The sequence below is a fragment of the Neovison vison genome, chromosome 6 (genome assembly GCF_020171115.1).
Source record: "Neovison vison isolate M4711 chromosome 6, ASM_NN_V1, whole genome shotgun sequence".
NCBI lineage: Eukaryota > Metazoa > Chordata > Mammalia > Carnivora > Mustelidae > Neogale > Neogale vison.
In genome coordinates this window covers 139643125-139657271 of record NC_058096.1, presented here as the reverse complement: position 1 = coordinate 139657271, position 14147 = coordinate 139643125, and the positions used below count along the sequence as shown (strand labels likewise).

Here is a 14147-nt window from a genome sequence, read left to right as displayed (position 1 = left end):
AAAAATGAAAAAGAAAAAAATTAAATTAACTGCAAGACTAAAAAATCACAGGGAGAAAGCCATGAGTTCCGTGGTTTGTTTTCTCCTCCTCTGGAATTCTGCTGCTCTCCTTGGTATTGAAACTGCACTCCTTGGTAGGTGAACTTGGTCTTGCCTGGATTTCTTGTTGATCTTCTGGGGGAGGGGCCTATTGTAGTGATTCTCAAGTGTCTTTGCCCCAGGCGGAATTGTACCGCCTTTACCAGGGGCCCGAGCTGAGTGATCCGCTCGGCTTTGCTTTCAGGAGCTTTTGTTCCCTGAGCGCTTTCCGTGGAGTTTCGGAGGACGGGAATACAAATGGCGGCCTCCTGGTCTCCGGCCCGGAGGAGTCGAGAGCCCGGGGCCTCGCTCCCCAGTGCGCCCTCAGCGAACAGCTCCCAGTAACTCCCGTCTGCCTAACCTCCAGCTGCGCTCCGAGCTCACCGAGCCTGCGGCCGGTTCAAGGCAACTCCGAGCTGCGAGCTCACTGTCAGCTTTGTCTCTGTAGCCGGCTTTCCCGTTCCAATTCCCGCAAGCTCTGGGTCACTCAGACACCCCCGATCCTTCTGTGACCCTGCGGGACCTGAGGCCACGCCGACCCCGTGTGGGCTTCGCCCTGGTTTAGCCTCTGGAGCGATGTCCCTCAGCGGAACAGACTTTTAAAAGTCCTGATTTTGTGCTCCGTTGCTCCGCCGCTTGCCGGGAGCCGGCCCCTCCCTCTGGGGTCTATCTTCCCGTCGCTTGGGATTCACTTCTCCGCCAGTCCTACCTTTCAGAATGTGGTTGTTTTTCTGTTTCTAGAATTGCTGTTCTTCTCTTCGATCTGCCGATGGATTTGCAGGTGTTTGCAATCTTTAGATAAGCTATCTAGCTGATCTCCTGCTAGCTGAAGTAGTCTCAGCCTGCTACTTCTCCGCCATCTTGACTCCTCTCTGCCTTTTACTTTTTAAGGAGTCAGCTTCTAACGGTGCCTCTCCCCTGGGGCTATGGAAAACTAACACTGCAAATAAACAAGACCTGGGTTTACCTGGAAGATGCTACCACCTCTTTATTACCCTCCACCCAAGTACAGAATAAAGTGTAGCCCCTTTGACGTGGCTAAATCACAAGTCCTTGCACAGCTGTTTTCACTTGCCCACGGCCATTCAGATATAGAGCCTCTGGGTAAATGGGAAGTAATCATGCTTATCCTAGGAGTAGTTCTCAAAAATGTGGTCCCTGGACCAGCAGTGTAGCACCATCTGGGAAATCTTTTAGAAAAGCATATTTTTGGTTCCCACTTCAGATCTACTGCGATCAGAAACTCTGAAGTGGACTCTTGCAATCTGTGATTTAACAAACCTACCAGGTGATTCTGATAGCTCACATTTGAGAACCACTCTAAGTAGCAATTCCAGTCTAATTAAGTAGAACCTTTTTATTGATTAGATTCAGAACTATAACTGATCAAGTCAGATGCATTCCTGTTTAATAGAACAATACCCAAATCTACAGAGTTGATATTAAAATGAAGGAAGATGATGAGGTTTCTGTCCTAGCTGTGATATGCATAGTTACGTGGATTTTTGCTTTTATTAAGAAATTTCTGGGGTGCCTGGGTGGCTCAGTTGGTCAGCATCTGCCTTCAGCTCAGGTCTTGAGCCCAGGGATCGAGCCCCACCTCAGGCTCTCTGCTCAGCAGGAAGCTTTCTTCTCCCTCCGCCTTGGCCTGCAGCTCCCCCTGCTTGTGCGCTCTCTGGCTTTCTCTCTGTCAAAAAATAAATAAAATCTTAGAAAGAAATTTTTTGGGCGCCTAGGTGGCTTAGTTGGTTGGGTGTCCAACTCTTGATACTGGCTCAGGTCTTGATCTTAGGGTCATGAATCCAAGCCCTGCATTGGGCTCCATTCTGGGTCTGGAACGTACTTTAAAAAACAAAATTTCCTGAATATAAAAATTTCAGTTCATTTATTCAGCCTTAATTGACCTCTTAAAGACTTTTAAGAATAAGCATGGCTTCTTCTTAAGCTTTTTCTCTTTTTTAGGTTGATATCTGTGCAGAAGAATTGGGGAATAATGTAAAGCCTGCTGTGACTTTGCTAGGAGACACAAATGCTGTCACTAAACAGGTAAGAGCTTTTGCCTAAGTTTTAGTTTATGGGGATTGGCCTTTAGGGAATAGTTAGTTCCTAAAAATGTTTCAACCTTAGAATCACTTGGTGACACATTTATTAATATCTATTTTAAACAAAATTTATGATAGAAAGCTATTTTTAAATATAACTTTGGAACTCACTAAATCCAACTGCTTGTATATAGATCATTTTTATGTGAGTAAGTTAAGCATTTTTGGAAGGTGATTGAGGACTTAAAGACATTCAGTAGGCAAACAGTGATTTACTAAGTACTATTTAACTGTCTGAAAAATTATAATACAGCTTCCAGAGGAACTGAATTTACAGCCAAGAAATGTCTTTATGTACTAGAAAATTTTAAGTATTTCTTTAGGCAATAAAGAAGAATTTTTGCTCTTCAAATGGTACTTAGTGACTTGTCCAGATTCTTTTTATTTGTACATAATTTATGTACTTCGCTGTAACAGGAGATAGAATATAGTCACATGTATTACTCAGTTTTGGATACAAATTGGTATTGTTAATCATGGTCCTATAATACTATGAAGCATCTTCCAGTCACATATTAAAACATCCTGGAGCATGTGGTCTTATCTCAGGAATCCCTGGATATTTGGTGGTGTTGTCCTTCCCGCAAGGATTCTGTGATTTTTCTCCTAGTGTCAAAGGCTGAGGAGGACATAAAAGCCCCTGTGCGTGAGGTGTGGAGAAGGTAGCATTTCCCCCTGTGTTCTATGGAAATCCCAACTTCTGGTGGAAGTTGACACTGACTCAAACTAAAGCTTTCCATTTTGCTATAAAGTTGTTAGCCACCTAGAGGAAAAACAGTATGAGTGATTTGAATGGCAGGATATTATAGCAGTATTGTCTTCTTTAATAACAGATTGTTGTATTAATATGAGTTAAGTTTATTTTCAAAAAGTAAAAAGTCTGTGGTTTTTTAGCTTTTAGAACAATTTAATAAAACACCATGGCAGTATCCTCCAGAGAGCAGCTGGTGGCAAACTCTGAGAGAAAAAATGAAGAGCAATGAAGCTGCATCCAAGGTAATATGAGAATCACAAAAACTCAAGAACACTTTTGGTTCATGGCTCAGTTAGCTCTGCCATAATATGACTTATGCATTCCTAAAATCACCACACTATATAAAATCTTACAGTAAAAACCACAGGGTTCACAGGAAAAAGTGTTAAGAGGCACAGCTCTCAAAAATTTTATGAAATACTAAGATAGCAACTTAATAAAAATAGTGGCAGAGGGACACCTGGGTGGCTCAGTTGGTTAAGTGTCTCTTAGTATCAGCGAAGGTCATCATCTCAGGGTCTTGAGATTGAGTCCCCACTCGGGCTCTGCATGCAGTGGGGAGTCTGCTTGAGATTCTTTCTCTCCCTCTGCCCTTCTCCGCCAACTTGCATGCATACATGCATGCCCATGCATTCTCTCTCTCTCTCTCTAAAATATATGAATAAATCTTCAATAAATAAAAATAAAAATGGCAAAGTTTTATACATGATAAATGGTTAAGAAATATATATTTCAATAAATGTGGTTCTTTTTCTTGAAGAAGACTTGAAGTCTCTTGTGGAAGTAGGCGTTAGAAGGGTTGCAGCTGGTTGAGTTAGTGTGAAGTGGTAGGAGGAGACCAATCTGACATTGGACAGAAAGTTGTAAGAACCCATATGAATGGTTAGAGCTCACTCTCCTTGGTTTGACCTTGGCACCAAATCACAGTTAAGAGATCTTTTGGAATCTTAAATCTTGGAGCATATTTCTCTACCTTTAAGATAAAAGTCTGGGCACTTGGGTGGCTCAAGTTAGTTAAGCTCCTGCCTTAGGCTCAGGTCATGATTCTGGAGTCCCAGGATCAAGTCCTGCATCGGGCTCCCTGCTCGACAGGGTGTCTGCTTCTCCCACTGACCTCTCTCCTCTCATGCTCATGCTCATGCTCTCTCTCTCTCTCAAATAAATAAATTATAAATAAATAAAAATAAATAAATAAATAAATAAAAGTCCTTCAAGCAGGCATGTATAATAGATAGGTGTTTCATCAAAATAGAAAATTTGAACTAATGTACACCCTTCTTTTTCCTTGTAAAAAAAATTTTCAGCTCTATTGAGGTATAATTGACATATGAGATTGTAAGATATTTAAAAGTACATTGTTTGGGGGAGGGTATGTGCTATGGTGAGTGCTGTGAAGTGTGTAAGCCTGATGATTCACAGACCTGTGCCCCTGGGGCAAATAATACATTATATGTTAATTTAAAAAAAAGTACATCATGGTGATTTGATATGCATATACATTGTGGAAGGATCCCCCCCTCCCCATCTAGTTCATTAACACATCCATCACCTCACATTTCTTTTCTTTTTTTTGGTGGAGACCTTTTATGGCCCTTTCAAATTAACTTTTGTATCACTACTGGAAATGACTTTGCAACTTTCTCATTTGCACTCATGGCTTTGCCTGATACCTAAAGGCTTTGGAAGTTGAATAATATGTGGAAATCACCATATCCTCCACTATTAGCAGTGAAATGAACCACTTCTGCAGGATGTGGTGGTTTGTTTAGAGTCTTTATATATAGGTAGAATTTTTTCTTCGTGAGAGAGGTTGTTCTTGATTTTTTTCCTAATGTTTTGTGTATTCCTATGTATCTTGGTTCAGCTGGGTGCAGTTTTCTGTGGCCATGTAGTGTTTCTCACTGACAGAACCCTGCATAAGCAAATACGAAATTTGAGCTATACGCATATTGTTCCCTAATATGCCAGATGTCTTGGAATAAATTAACATTTTCAAAACTAGCAGAATTATTTATACATGATTCTGTATTTCATTGGAATTTTAATCAGTGGCTGTTTCTATCAAGAGCCGGTCTCAATGCCGTTTTCCCGAATGGTATGATGATTAATCCCTCTTTTCCCTAGGAATCATATTAGTTTAAGATGAAAGGAACTCGCCTCTCTTCCTGGTGCAGGAGTATAGGCAGGAGCCTCATCCATCTGACATATAATTTCCAGCAGGCCAGAATAGTGCAGGTGAAGAGGCAGTGCTGGGAGCACATGGGGCTGTTGCTGCTGAAGCCTCACCTGGCTTTCTCTCCACTCTAGAAGGCATATGGCTAGACAAAGGTACTCACCTTGCTCCATTCAGAGACTCTTTGGAATAGAGGGTGAAGCATATCCCCTTACTCTCCAGAGCATGTGGAGAAGAACCAGATTTTCAGATTTTCTGAAATCCTGACTTCCTTTTCATTTTAAGTTTAAGGGCATATTTCAGATTAAAATACTCTAGAATAAAATTTTTACTTTTTCTAATGCAGCGTTTCCCTAAAAGTACTCATATAAGACTGTTAAGTTTTGTTTAACCCAGTGTTTCCAGCTATTTTTACTGTAGGACTTGTCTGACTCTAGTATGCTAATGTGCCTGGTGGGTGTCCAGGAAGAAAGCTGTTCTCTGGTTTATTTGTATCCAAAATTGGGTCTGTGGGTCCCCTTTTCCTTAGCATGTCCCACAGGCCTGTTCACAGACCCATTAGCTTCTCAGGGTGGCCATTGGGAACCTCATAGCTCGTTCTTGTTGCCTATTTCCAAATAAGTTGGATAGTAGCTTATTGACATTGCTCATTTTTCACTGTATCTCAATCTAATTTGATTATATTTCCCTCAAATGCCTTAGGAATTAGCTTCCCAAAAATCTCTGCCTATGAATTATTACACAGTATTCTACCATGTTCAAGAACAACTACCCAGAGACTGTTTTGTGGTAAGTGAAGGAGCAAATACTATGGATATTGGACGCACCGTGATTCAGAACTACCTTCCTCGTCACAGGTGAGTCTTCCTGTGAAGAAATTATAATGTGTTAAATTGGAAGCTATAGTAGTGTAGGTTCATAAAACATTTGAGAATTACATGTGTTCAGTATATAAGGACATATTTCCTAAAAGTATTCTTGGGTAAGATTTGGTGGAGTTTTTATGCTTGATATGTCTTCATGATCATGTGATAATTTGTATACTTACTGTTCCAAGGATATATTCATAGTCTTCCAAGCAATTATGAGAGACTTTTCCACCCATTCTGCTTATCCTTGCCTAATTGGTTCCTCACAATCTAAAAGCTTTATATTAAAGACAGAAAATGTTTTTATTGCTCTTTATCTTACACGTGTATATGACTCGATTTGTGCCACCTCCACCATCAGCATGCCCCAGAGAGTTTCATTTTAGCTTTGTTCCCCAACAGGCTTGATGCTGGTACTTTTGGAACAATGGGAGTTGGTTTGGGATTTGCCATTGCAGCTGCTATAGTGGCTAAAGATAGGAACCCAGGGCAGCGTGTCATCTGTGTGGAAGGAGACAGTGCATTTGGGTTTTCTGGCATGGAAGTGGAAACCATCTGCAGGTAAATCAGCATTTCTTTCTCCAAAAGATAAAAAAATTACACATAAAGACTCACTCGCCTAACAAATGCTTCCCAGGTGTTCACCATGTGCCAAGGGCCCTTGTACATAGCTCCGTGCTGTGTCCCGAGAATACTGGTATGAAGTAACCCTGGCGCCTTTCTCATCCAGGATAGTGTATTCATGGCCCTTAACTACATACCCAAACCTGCAAAACTGTGACAGGTGGTTCTGAGATCACTGCAGAAAGTTTTGGTCTGAGAAGAGCTTGTTTTCTGCAGGGAGACAGCAGAGCTTTGTGGTTAAGAGTGCAGCCTCTGGATCATATGGCCTGGATTTAAATACTCACTTGACCACATCAGAGCCAAGTGATGTGGGTGATGGGAGTTAAGTTCCTTAACTAAGCTTTTGTCTCCTCCAAAATAGGAAGAGGAGTAGTAATATTTCCTACCTTAGAGGACAGTTGTGAGTAACAAATGAGGTAATCTCAGTAAAACTTGAGATGCCTGCTCACTCAGTGTGAGCTGCTCACATTATGCTTCTCATTAGAGGATTCATGGCGAGACTCATGAGCTGTTATAGATCCTACTCTGTACGTATGGGGATTTTTTTTCTCCCTAGTTATTTAAACTGTGGTAAAGTCATTCTGTATTCTTAGCCTGGCCTCTTATTAGAGCTCGTGTGTAAATTGTTTTGGGGCCTTTCAAAGCTTTGGCATACAACACTTTAAAGGTCAGAGGGAAAGTATATGCTTATTAGAGTGTCTGTATTGACAGCCAGGTGATATACACCAACAAGATGGGTTATGGGAAAGCTGGCCTTCTAGAGCCTTCTAGAGCTTGAGCATGGAGAGCAAGTAGTACCACAATCCCGTTATGTAACAGTGTGCAGTTTTGTTTGGTTTTTTAACACGTGGTCTCAGAAATTATTTATTTGCTGTAGAAAATAAAGCCCATCTTTTGCCATTCATTAGTAAAGTTTAGTCATCCTTTTTTTGTCTTTACAATACTGTTTAGCTCATTATTAAGTATTCTCTTTTTCTCTATTTGTTAAACCAGATAATGTTTTTCTAATTTTGAGTGAAGTGGTTTGAGAGAAGAGAATGTATGCTAGTCACTTGTATACTTCCCCCCAGCATCTAGCAAGTGCTGGTTATCTATGAGGAGTTCAGTAAATAGAAAGATATTTTTCAAATAGTACTGCTGGGCACCATCTAGAAGTGGTGCTTCAGAGAATATTAAATATGGAAAGTGTCATTCTTATTAACACCTCGATCTGTGAAAACTAAGTTCAGAAAAGCTGTGTGAAGTCCACAGGTTCATAGAGGTAGAACCAAGTGTGCCAACCTCTAATCTCTATCCTTTCTGCAACTCCATGTTTCTGTTAATGACTTGAGGTTCCTTATTAGGATAACAAATACTTAATTTTTAGCATTACCCTAATATTACAAAGCAAGCTTATGGAAAACTACTCATTTATTAGTTAAAATTTCAGCCTGAAGAAAAGAAACTGCTTTAGAACGAAGAATTATTTCCTTGATACTTTGCTTTCAATTTTAGGTACAACTTGCCCATTGTACTTTTGGTGGTGAATAATAATGGAATTTACCAAGGTTTTGATGCAGATTCTTGGAAGGAAATGTTAAAATTTGGAGATGCTACTGCAGTGTAAGTAACCCAGAATAATGTGTATTTAATTTCTCTCATTTATTTTAATCTCTCTAAAGAGTCTGCTGTATTGGAATGTGCTTCTGTGGTATGAGTATTGTTTACTTATATTGTCAGCCCCTCTAAAGAGCAGGAACCCTGTCTTCTCTTTGTACACCATTCATAATGGAGTGCTTCATTTTTTTTTTCAAATTTTTACTTAAATTCTAGTTAGTTAACATATAGTGTAATATTGGTTTCAGGAGGGGGCACCTGGGTGGCTCAGTGGGTTAAAGCCTCTGCCTTCGGCTCGGGTCATGATCCCAGGGTCCTGGGATTGGGCCCCGCATCGGGCTCTCTGCTCAGCCGGGAGTCTGCTTCCCTCTTTCTCTCTGCCTGCCTCTCTGCTTGTGATCTCCGTCTGTCAAATAAAAAAATAATAATAATTTAAAAAAATATTGGTTTCAGGAGTAGAATTTAGTGATTCATCACTTACATGTAATACCCAGGGCATGAGGGCACCTGGGTGGCTCAGTCATTAAGTGTCTGCCTTCAGCTCAGGTCATGATCCTGGGATCCTGGGATCGAGCTCCACATCAGGCTCCCTGTTTGGCAGGAAGCCTGCTTCTCCCTCTTCCACTACCCCTGCTTGTGTTCCCTCTCTTTGCTGTCTCTCTCTTTGTCAAATAAGTAAATAAAATCTTAAAAAAAAAAGTGAGACAGTTGCTTAGCTGACCATGGGGTATGAGATGTGAATTTGCTCAGCCTGGGGGTGGAGCATCAGATGAGTATGTTTGCTTATGCCTCACTGACTTCATTTCTCCTTTTGCTGTTATATGCTATATTGTAGTAACCATTCCTTTTTTCTTCTTTTTCTTTTGGTAGTTGATAGCATAGCTCACACTGTTCAGTATAGTATCCAGTAGCCATATGTGGCTATCTAAATTAAATTAAAAAGTCAGTTCCTTATTTTAACTAGTCACATTTCAAGTGCTCCCAGCACTTGATCACTAGTGGCTATGATATTGGATAGCATAGATATAAATATAAAACATTTTATCATCACAAAAAGTCCTATTAGACATTGCTGTATAGACAATAAAAAATATATGGGAACTTTAGGGGCACCCGGGTGGCTCAGTCAGTTGGGCTTCTGACTCTTTGATTTTGGCTCAGGTCATGATCTTGGGGTCCTGGGATTGAGCCCCGCATCAGGCTCTGTGCTCAGCGAGAATTGTGCTTGAGGATTCTCTCTCTCTCCTTCTCCTTTGGCTCCTCCCCACCAAAACAGATGATCTTTAAAATATATATATAGAAAGCTCAGTGTATTGGTATCTTTGTTTAAGTGTTGGACATAAAAGTATGCCTTTGAGTTCAGCCTAAACTTTTCCACAACTTATTTCAAAGATGACTTTTTTTCTATTGACTTAATAATTTTTTAGGGCTCCTCCAGTCTGTCTTCTGCCAAACTCACATTATGAACAGGTTATGACTGCATTTGGAGGCAAAGGATATTTTGTACAAACACCAGAAGAACTCCAAAAATCACTGAAGCAGAGCTTGGCAGACACAACTAAACCTTCTCTTCTCAATATCATGATTGAGCCACAAGCCACACGGAAAGCCCAGGTAAATTCAGTTGCTAAGCAGAAATCAGAAATGCATCTCCTCTCCTATCCCCAGAAGTATCTAGCAGATAGAATACTCTTGTCACAGAGTTCTTTCTAAACTCTGAGTTTGGCACTTAATAAACACTGTGTTTGGCCCTTTCTTGTGTTTTTTCAATTAATATTTGTTGAGATATGTGTTAGGTGTGTTGGGTTACTTGTTAAGAATAGTGTGATGAGGGGCTCCTGGGTGGCTCAGTGGGTTAAAGACTCTGCCTTCGGCTCGGGTCATGATCCCAGGGTCCTGGGATCGAGCCCCACATCGGGCTCTCTGCCCAGTGGGGAGCCTGATTCCTGCTCTCTCTGCCTGCCTCTCTGCCTACTTGTGATCTCTCTGTGTCAAATAAATGAATAAAATCTTAAAAAAAAAAAAAGGAATAGCATGATGAGCAAACCCAGACTCAGCCCTCACCTGGTTTAGCTTAGACACCAGTAGGAGAGAGGAACAGCCTAGTCACCTCACAACTGAACACATAACAACAGAGTGAAGCAGTTGTTCTGAAGGAAGGCACCCAGTTATGAACAAATACACTACCAAGGAAGCTGATTTATTTTCGGGTCACAGGGGAAATCTCAGGGAAACTGGCACTTAAACTGAGATCTGAAATAGAAGTAGGGACAGTCTCAAGCAAAGAGGGTAGGGAAGAGATGTGCAAAGGTTCTTTGGCAGCAAGGAGCATGACAAGTGTGAGCAACTGGAAGAAGGCCATAGGGGCTAGAAGGCAGAACGCAAAGGAAGCACAGTGGGAGGATAAGACCGTAATGGAAAGGTATGTACAGTTACATTCAAAACTGGTTACTTTGGCATCTAGCAAAGCTGTAGTGTAGATTATAGCAGTTAAATAAATGACAGGGTGTGTAGCATGATCCTTTCCCATCCCAGATTAAGCTGCTTTTCATACTAAATCTTGTGCTCTGATTCTGGTCCTGCCACTTCCCCTGTCTTCTATACCTGTCTTCCATACTTACACCTTGTATATCAGTCACTGTTTTCAGAGCAGATCATTTTTTCAAGAAGTGTCTGTCTTGGTTCTTTATACCTATATATGCTGCAACATCTTTTTCTTTCTTTTTTTTTTTTTAAGATTTTATTTATTTATTTGAGAGAGAGAACTTGAGCAGGGAGGAGGGGCAGAAGGAGAGGAAAAAGCAGACTCCCCACTGAGCAGGGAGTCCAATGTGGGACTTGATCACAGGACCCTGAGATCATGACCTGAGCCAAAGTTAGATGCTTAACCAACTGAGCCGCCCAGGTACCATCTTTTACTTTTTTGAATAAGGTAGACCAATAGGCAAATGGATGCCTGGGCAATCAGTTAAATGTAAATTAACTAATTTGGAAACTATAAAATATATAAAAATCTACTAAAATTATTTTTCTAGATATCAGATATCAGAGGGGCGCCTGGGTGGCTCACTTGGTTAAGCATCTGCCTCTTGGTTTCAGCTCAGGTTATGGTATGAGGATCCTGAGATAGGGCTCTGTGTTTAGTGGGGAGTCTGCTTCTCTCCCTCTATCTCAGCCCCTCCCCCTGCTCATGTGTACTCTCTCTCTCTCTCTCTCAAAAAAAAAAAAAGTCTTAAAAAAGGAAACCCAGATATCAGAGACTTTGCGAAAGGAACAGAACAGAACAAAAAACAGCTGGAAAACAATTAACAAAATGGCAATAAGTATGTATTTATTTGTAATTCCCTTACCGTAAATAGACTAAATGCTCCAATCAGGAGTGGCTGAATGAGTAAGAAAACAAGACCCATCTAGATGCTGTCTGCCGCAGACTCACCTCAGATGTAAGGACACACAGTCTGAAAGTGAAGGGATGGAAAAAGATACTCCGTGTAAATGGAAACCAAAAGAAAGCTGGAATAGCTATATTTATATCAGACAAAGCAGACTTTAAAACAGGTATCGTACTAAGAGACAAAGAGGGATACCGCAGAGTGATAAGGGGTTAAAGCAAAAAGAAGGTTTGACATTTTTAAATATTTATGCACACAACAGGAGCACCTAAATGTATAAAGCAAATATTAACAGGCCTAAAGGGAGAAATAGCACTATAATAATAGGGAATTAAAATAGGGGATTTTAATACACCACTTACATCAATGGATAGATCATCCAGACAAAAAAATCAATAAGGAAACATTGACTTTAAATGACACATTAGACCAAATGGATTTAACAGCTGTATTCAGAACACACACACACACACACACACACACACACATACAAGACAGTCTTGAGACCGTGTTAGGCGCAGAAAAGCCTTAATGAGTTGTGAATTCCTGCTCGTGAATTCACGTTTCTAATGATCTGCTTCTAATGATCTATTCTCCAAGTTCTCTATGAATTTGGGGAGGTATTGCTGGAGAAATACAAGTTCTTGTCTCCTCTTTTTTAACTTCGTAAGGATTATCCTTGTATTTCTTGAATCTATCATTTCAACATTATTTATCCTCATTTCAGTAAATTCCACATATATTATAGTTTCCAAGCTGTTCATTTTCATTGTCTCTGTGTCCATCTGCCATTTGTTTTTGGTTTGCAGTGTAGGGTAGGCTCACTGCTTCCTGCTACAATATTGAGAGGACCTGATTCTCTGCAGTCACCATGTCCAGGCCACCTGTGTAGGATGGTGTTAGTTCTGGGAAAGGCTTCTGTGCACTGCTCTTCTTAACCAGGTTCTTGGATTTGGGAGCTTGCCCTCTTTGGCCTTCCTTCATCTCCTTTCTTCTTTTGGGTTTACTTCTGGTTCTTCCCAGTTCTATTGTTTGTGCCCTGATTCCCGTTAATAGTTGTTTTGTAGGACAAGATAGCAAGGTTCACTTTGAAATTTTAGCTTCCTTTTGGGAAAAGCACAAGACGGAAGACAAACCTAAATGTGGAATAATGAACTTTCAAATTTTAGAACAAGGAAAACAGTGAGGATATAGTTTGAGGCAATTCATTCTGTTAACTGAAATGTTTGTTGTCTTTTCTTTTTCTAGGATTTTCACTGGCTGACCCGCTCTAATATGTAAATAAAAATGTCAGGGAGTGGTCTGGAGGAGTTTTCTCTTTCTTGTAAGATGGAATGTTATTTTCCACAGCAAAATTACTAAAATGTCAAAAATTACAAAGAAAAATAAAAAAGCATTTCTAAATGACATTTTATGGTAAAAGAATTGACTAAAAACAGAAAAAGTTGCAAGTATTCTACCACAGAGATAATCCATTTACAGATGAAAGGTGGAAAAGGGTTTTACTAAATAATAGCATTGTAACTGCCTAACTGCTGAGTTACACATCAGTATTCTTTTACATAAATCCATTCTTGAAGTCACATTTTTTAATTTAATTTTTTAAAAGATGTTTATTAGACAGCAGAAGAAGGGGGAGGGGCAAAGGGAGAGGGAGAAGCAGATTCCCTACTGAGCAGGGAGCCCAACAACGGGTTCAGTCCCAGGACCCTGAGATCATGACTTGAGGTAAAATCGAGAATTGGGTGTTTAATCAACTGAGCCACCCATGTGCCCCAAAGTCACATGTTTTTTAAAAAACATCTGAGAAAAAATTCTCAAGGATTTTCTAATGTAGAGGTATGTTCAGTAAGCTGGAGTACATAGGCTATTTCTACTTCACAGTTTATCTCTTGATCACTTTGTACCTAATTGGGATTTTGTTTGTTTTGTTTTTCCGGAAACAATTTACTGAGCTAAAAAAGAAGTCATACCATACCCAAACTAATAATTTTAGGGTATCTTTGGATTAATAGACCTTAGTTTATGGGTACCACATTGAGATCAACAGAGTCAACAGCCTTAATTTTTTTTTTAAGATTTTATTTATTTGACAGAAATCACAAGTAGGCAGAGAGGCAGGCAGAGAGAAAGGAAGAGAAGCAGGCCCCCTGCTGAGCAGAGAGCCTGATGCGGGACTTGATCCCAGGACCCTGAGATCATGACTTGAGCCGAAGGCAGTGGCTTAACCCCCTGAACCACCCAGGTGCCCCAACAGCCTTAATTTTTAAAGAACTCTTTTTTTAAAAAAAAGATTTTATTTATTTACTTAACAGAGAGAGAGAGACAGACACACACACACAACAGGAGAAGGAACACAAGCAGGGGGAGTGGGAGAGGGGGAAGCAGGCTTCCTGCTGAGCAGGGAGCCTGATGCTGGACTCCATCCCAGGATCCTGAGATCATGACCTGAACCCCAGGCACACACTTAATGGCTGAGTCACCCAGGTGCCCCATAAAGAACTCTTATAACTAAGAAAAATATTAATGTACTAAAAGAAGAATGAGCAAAGGGCTTGA

At 40.5% G+C, this 14147-nt stretch overlaps 1 protein-coding gene across 2 annotated transcripts in view; it reads left to right on the top strand.

Annotated features, from left to right (window-relative positions):
* Positions 1-12997, top strand: part of HACL1 (2-hydroxyacyl-CoA lyase 1) — a 38656-nt gene extending 25659 nt beyond the window's left edge. For both annotated transcript variants that reach the window (XM_044252498.1, XM_044252499.1), the window contains 7 exons: positions 2041-2124; positions 3075-3176; positions 5810-5964; positions 6379-6537; positions 8095-8202; positions 9624-9810; positions 12837-12997. In XM_044252498.1, the coding sequence (XP_044108433.1) occupies positions 2041-2124; positions 3075-3176; positions 5810-5964; positions 6379-6537; positions 8095-8202; positions 9624-9810; positions 12837-12869 (828 nt within the window). In that variant the 3' untranslated portion in view covers positions 12870-12997. The remainder of the gene's footprint in view (positions 1-2040; positions 2125-3074; positions 3177-5809; positions 5965-6378; positions 6538-8094; positions 8203-9623; positions 9811-12836) is intronic.
* Positions 12998-14147: the final 1150 nt, after the last annotated feature.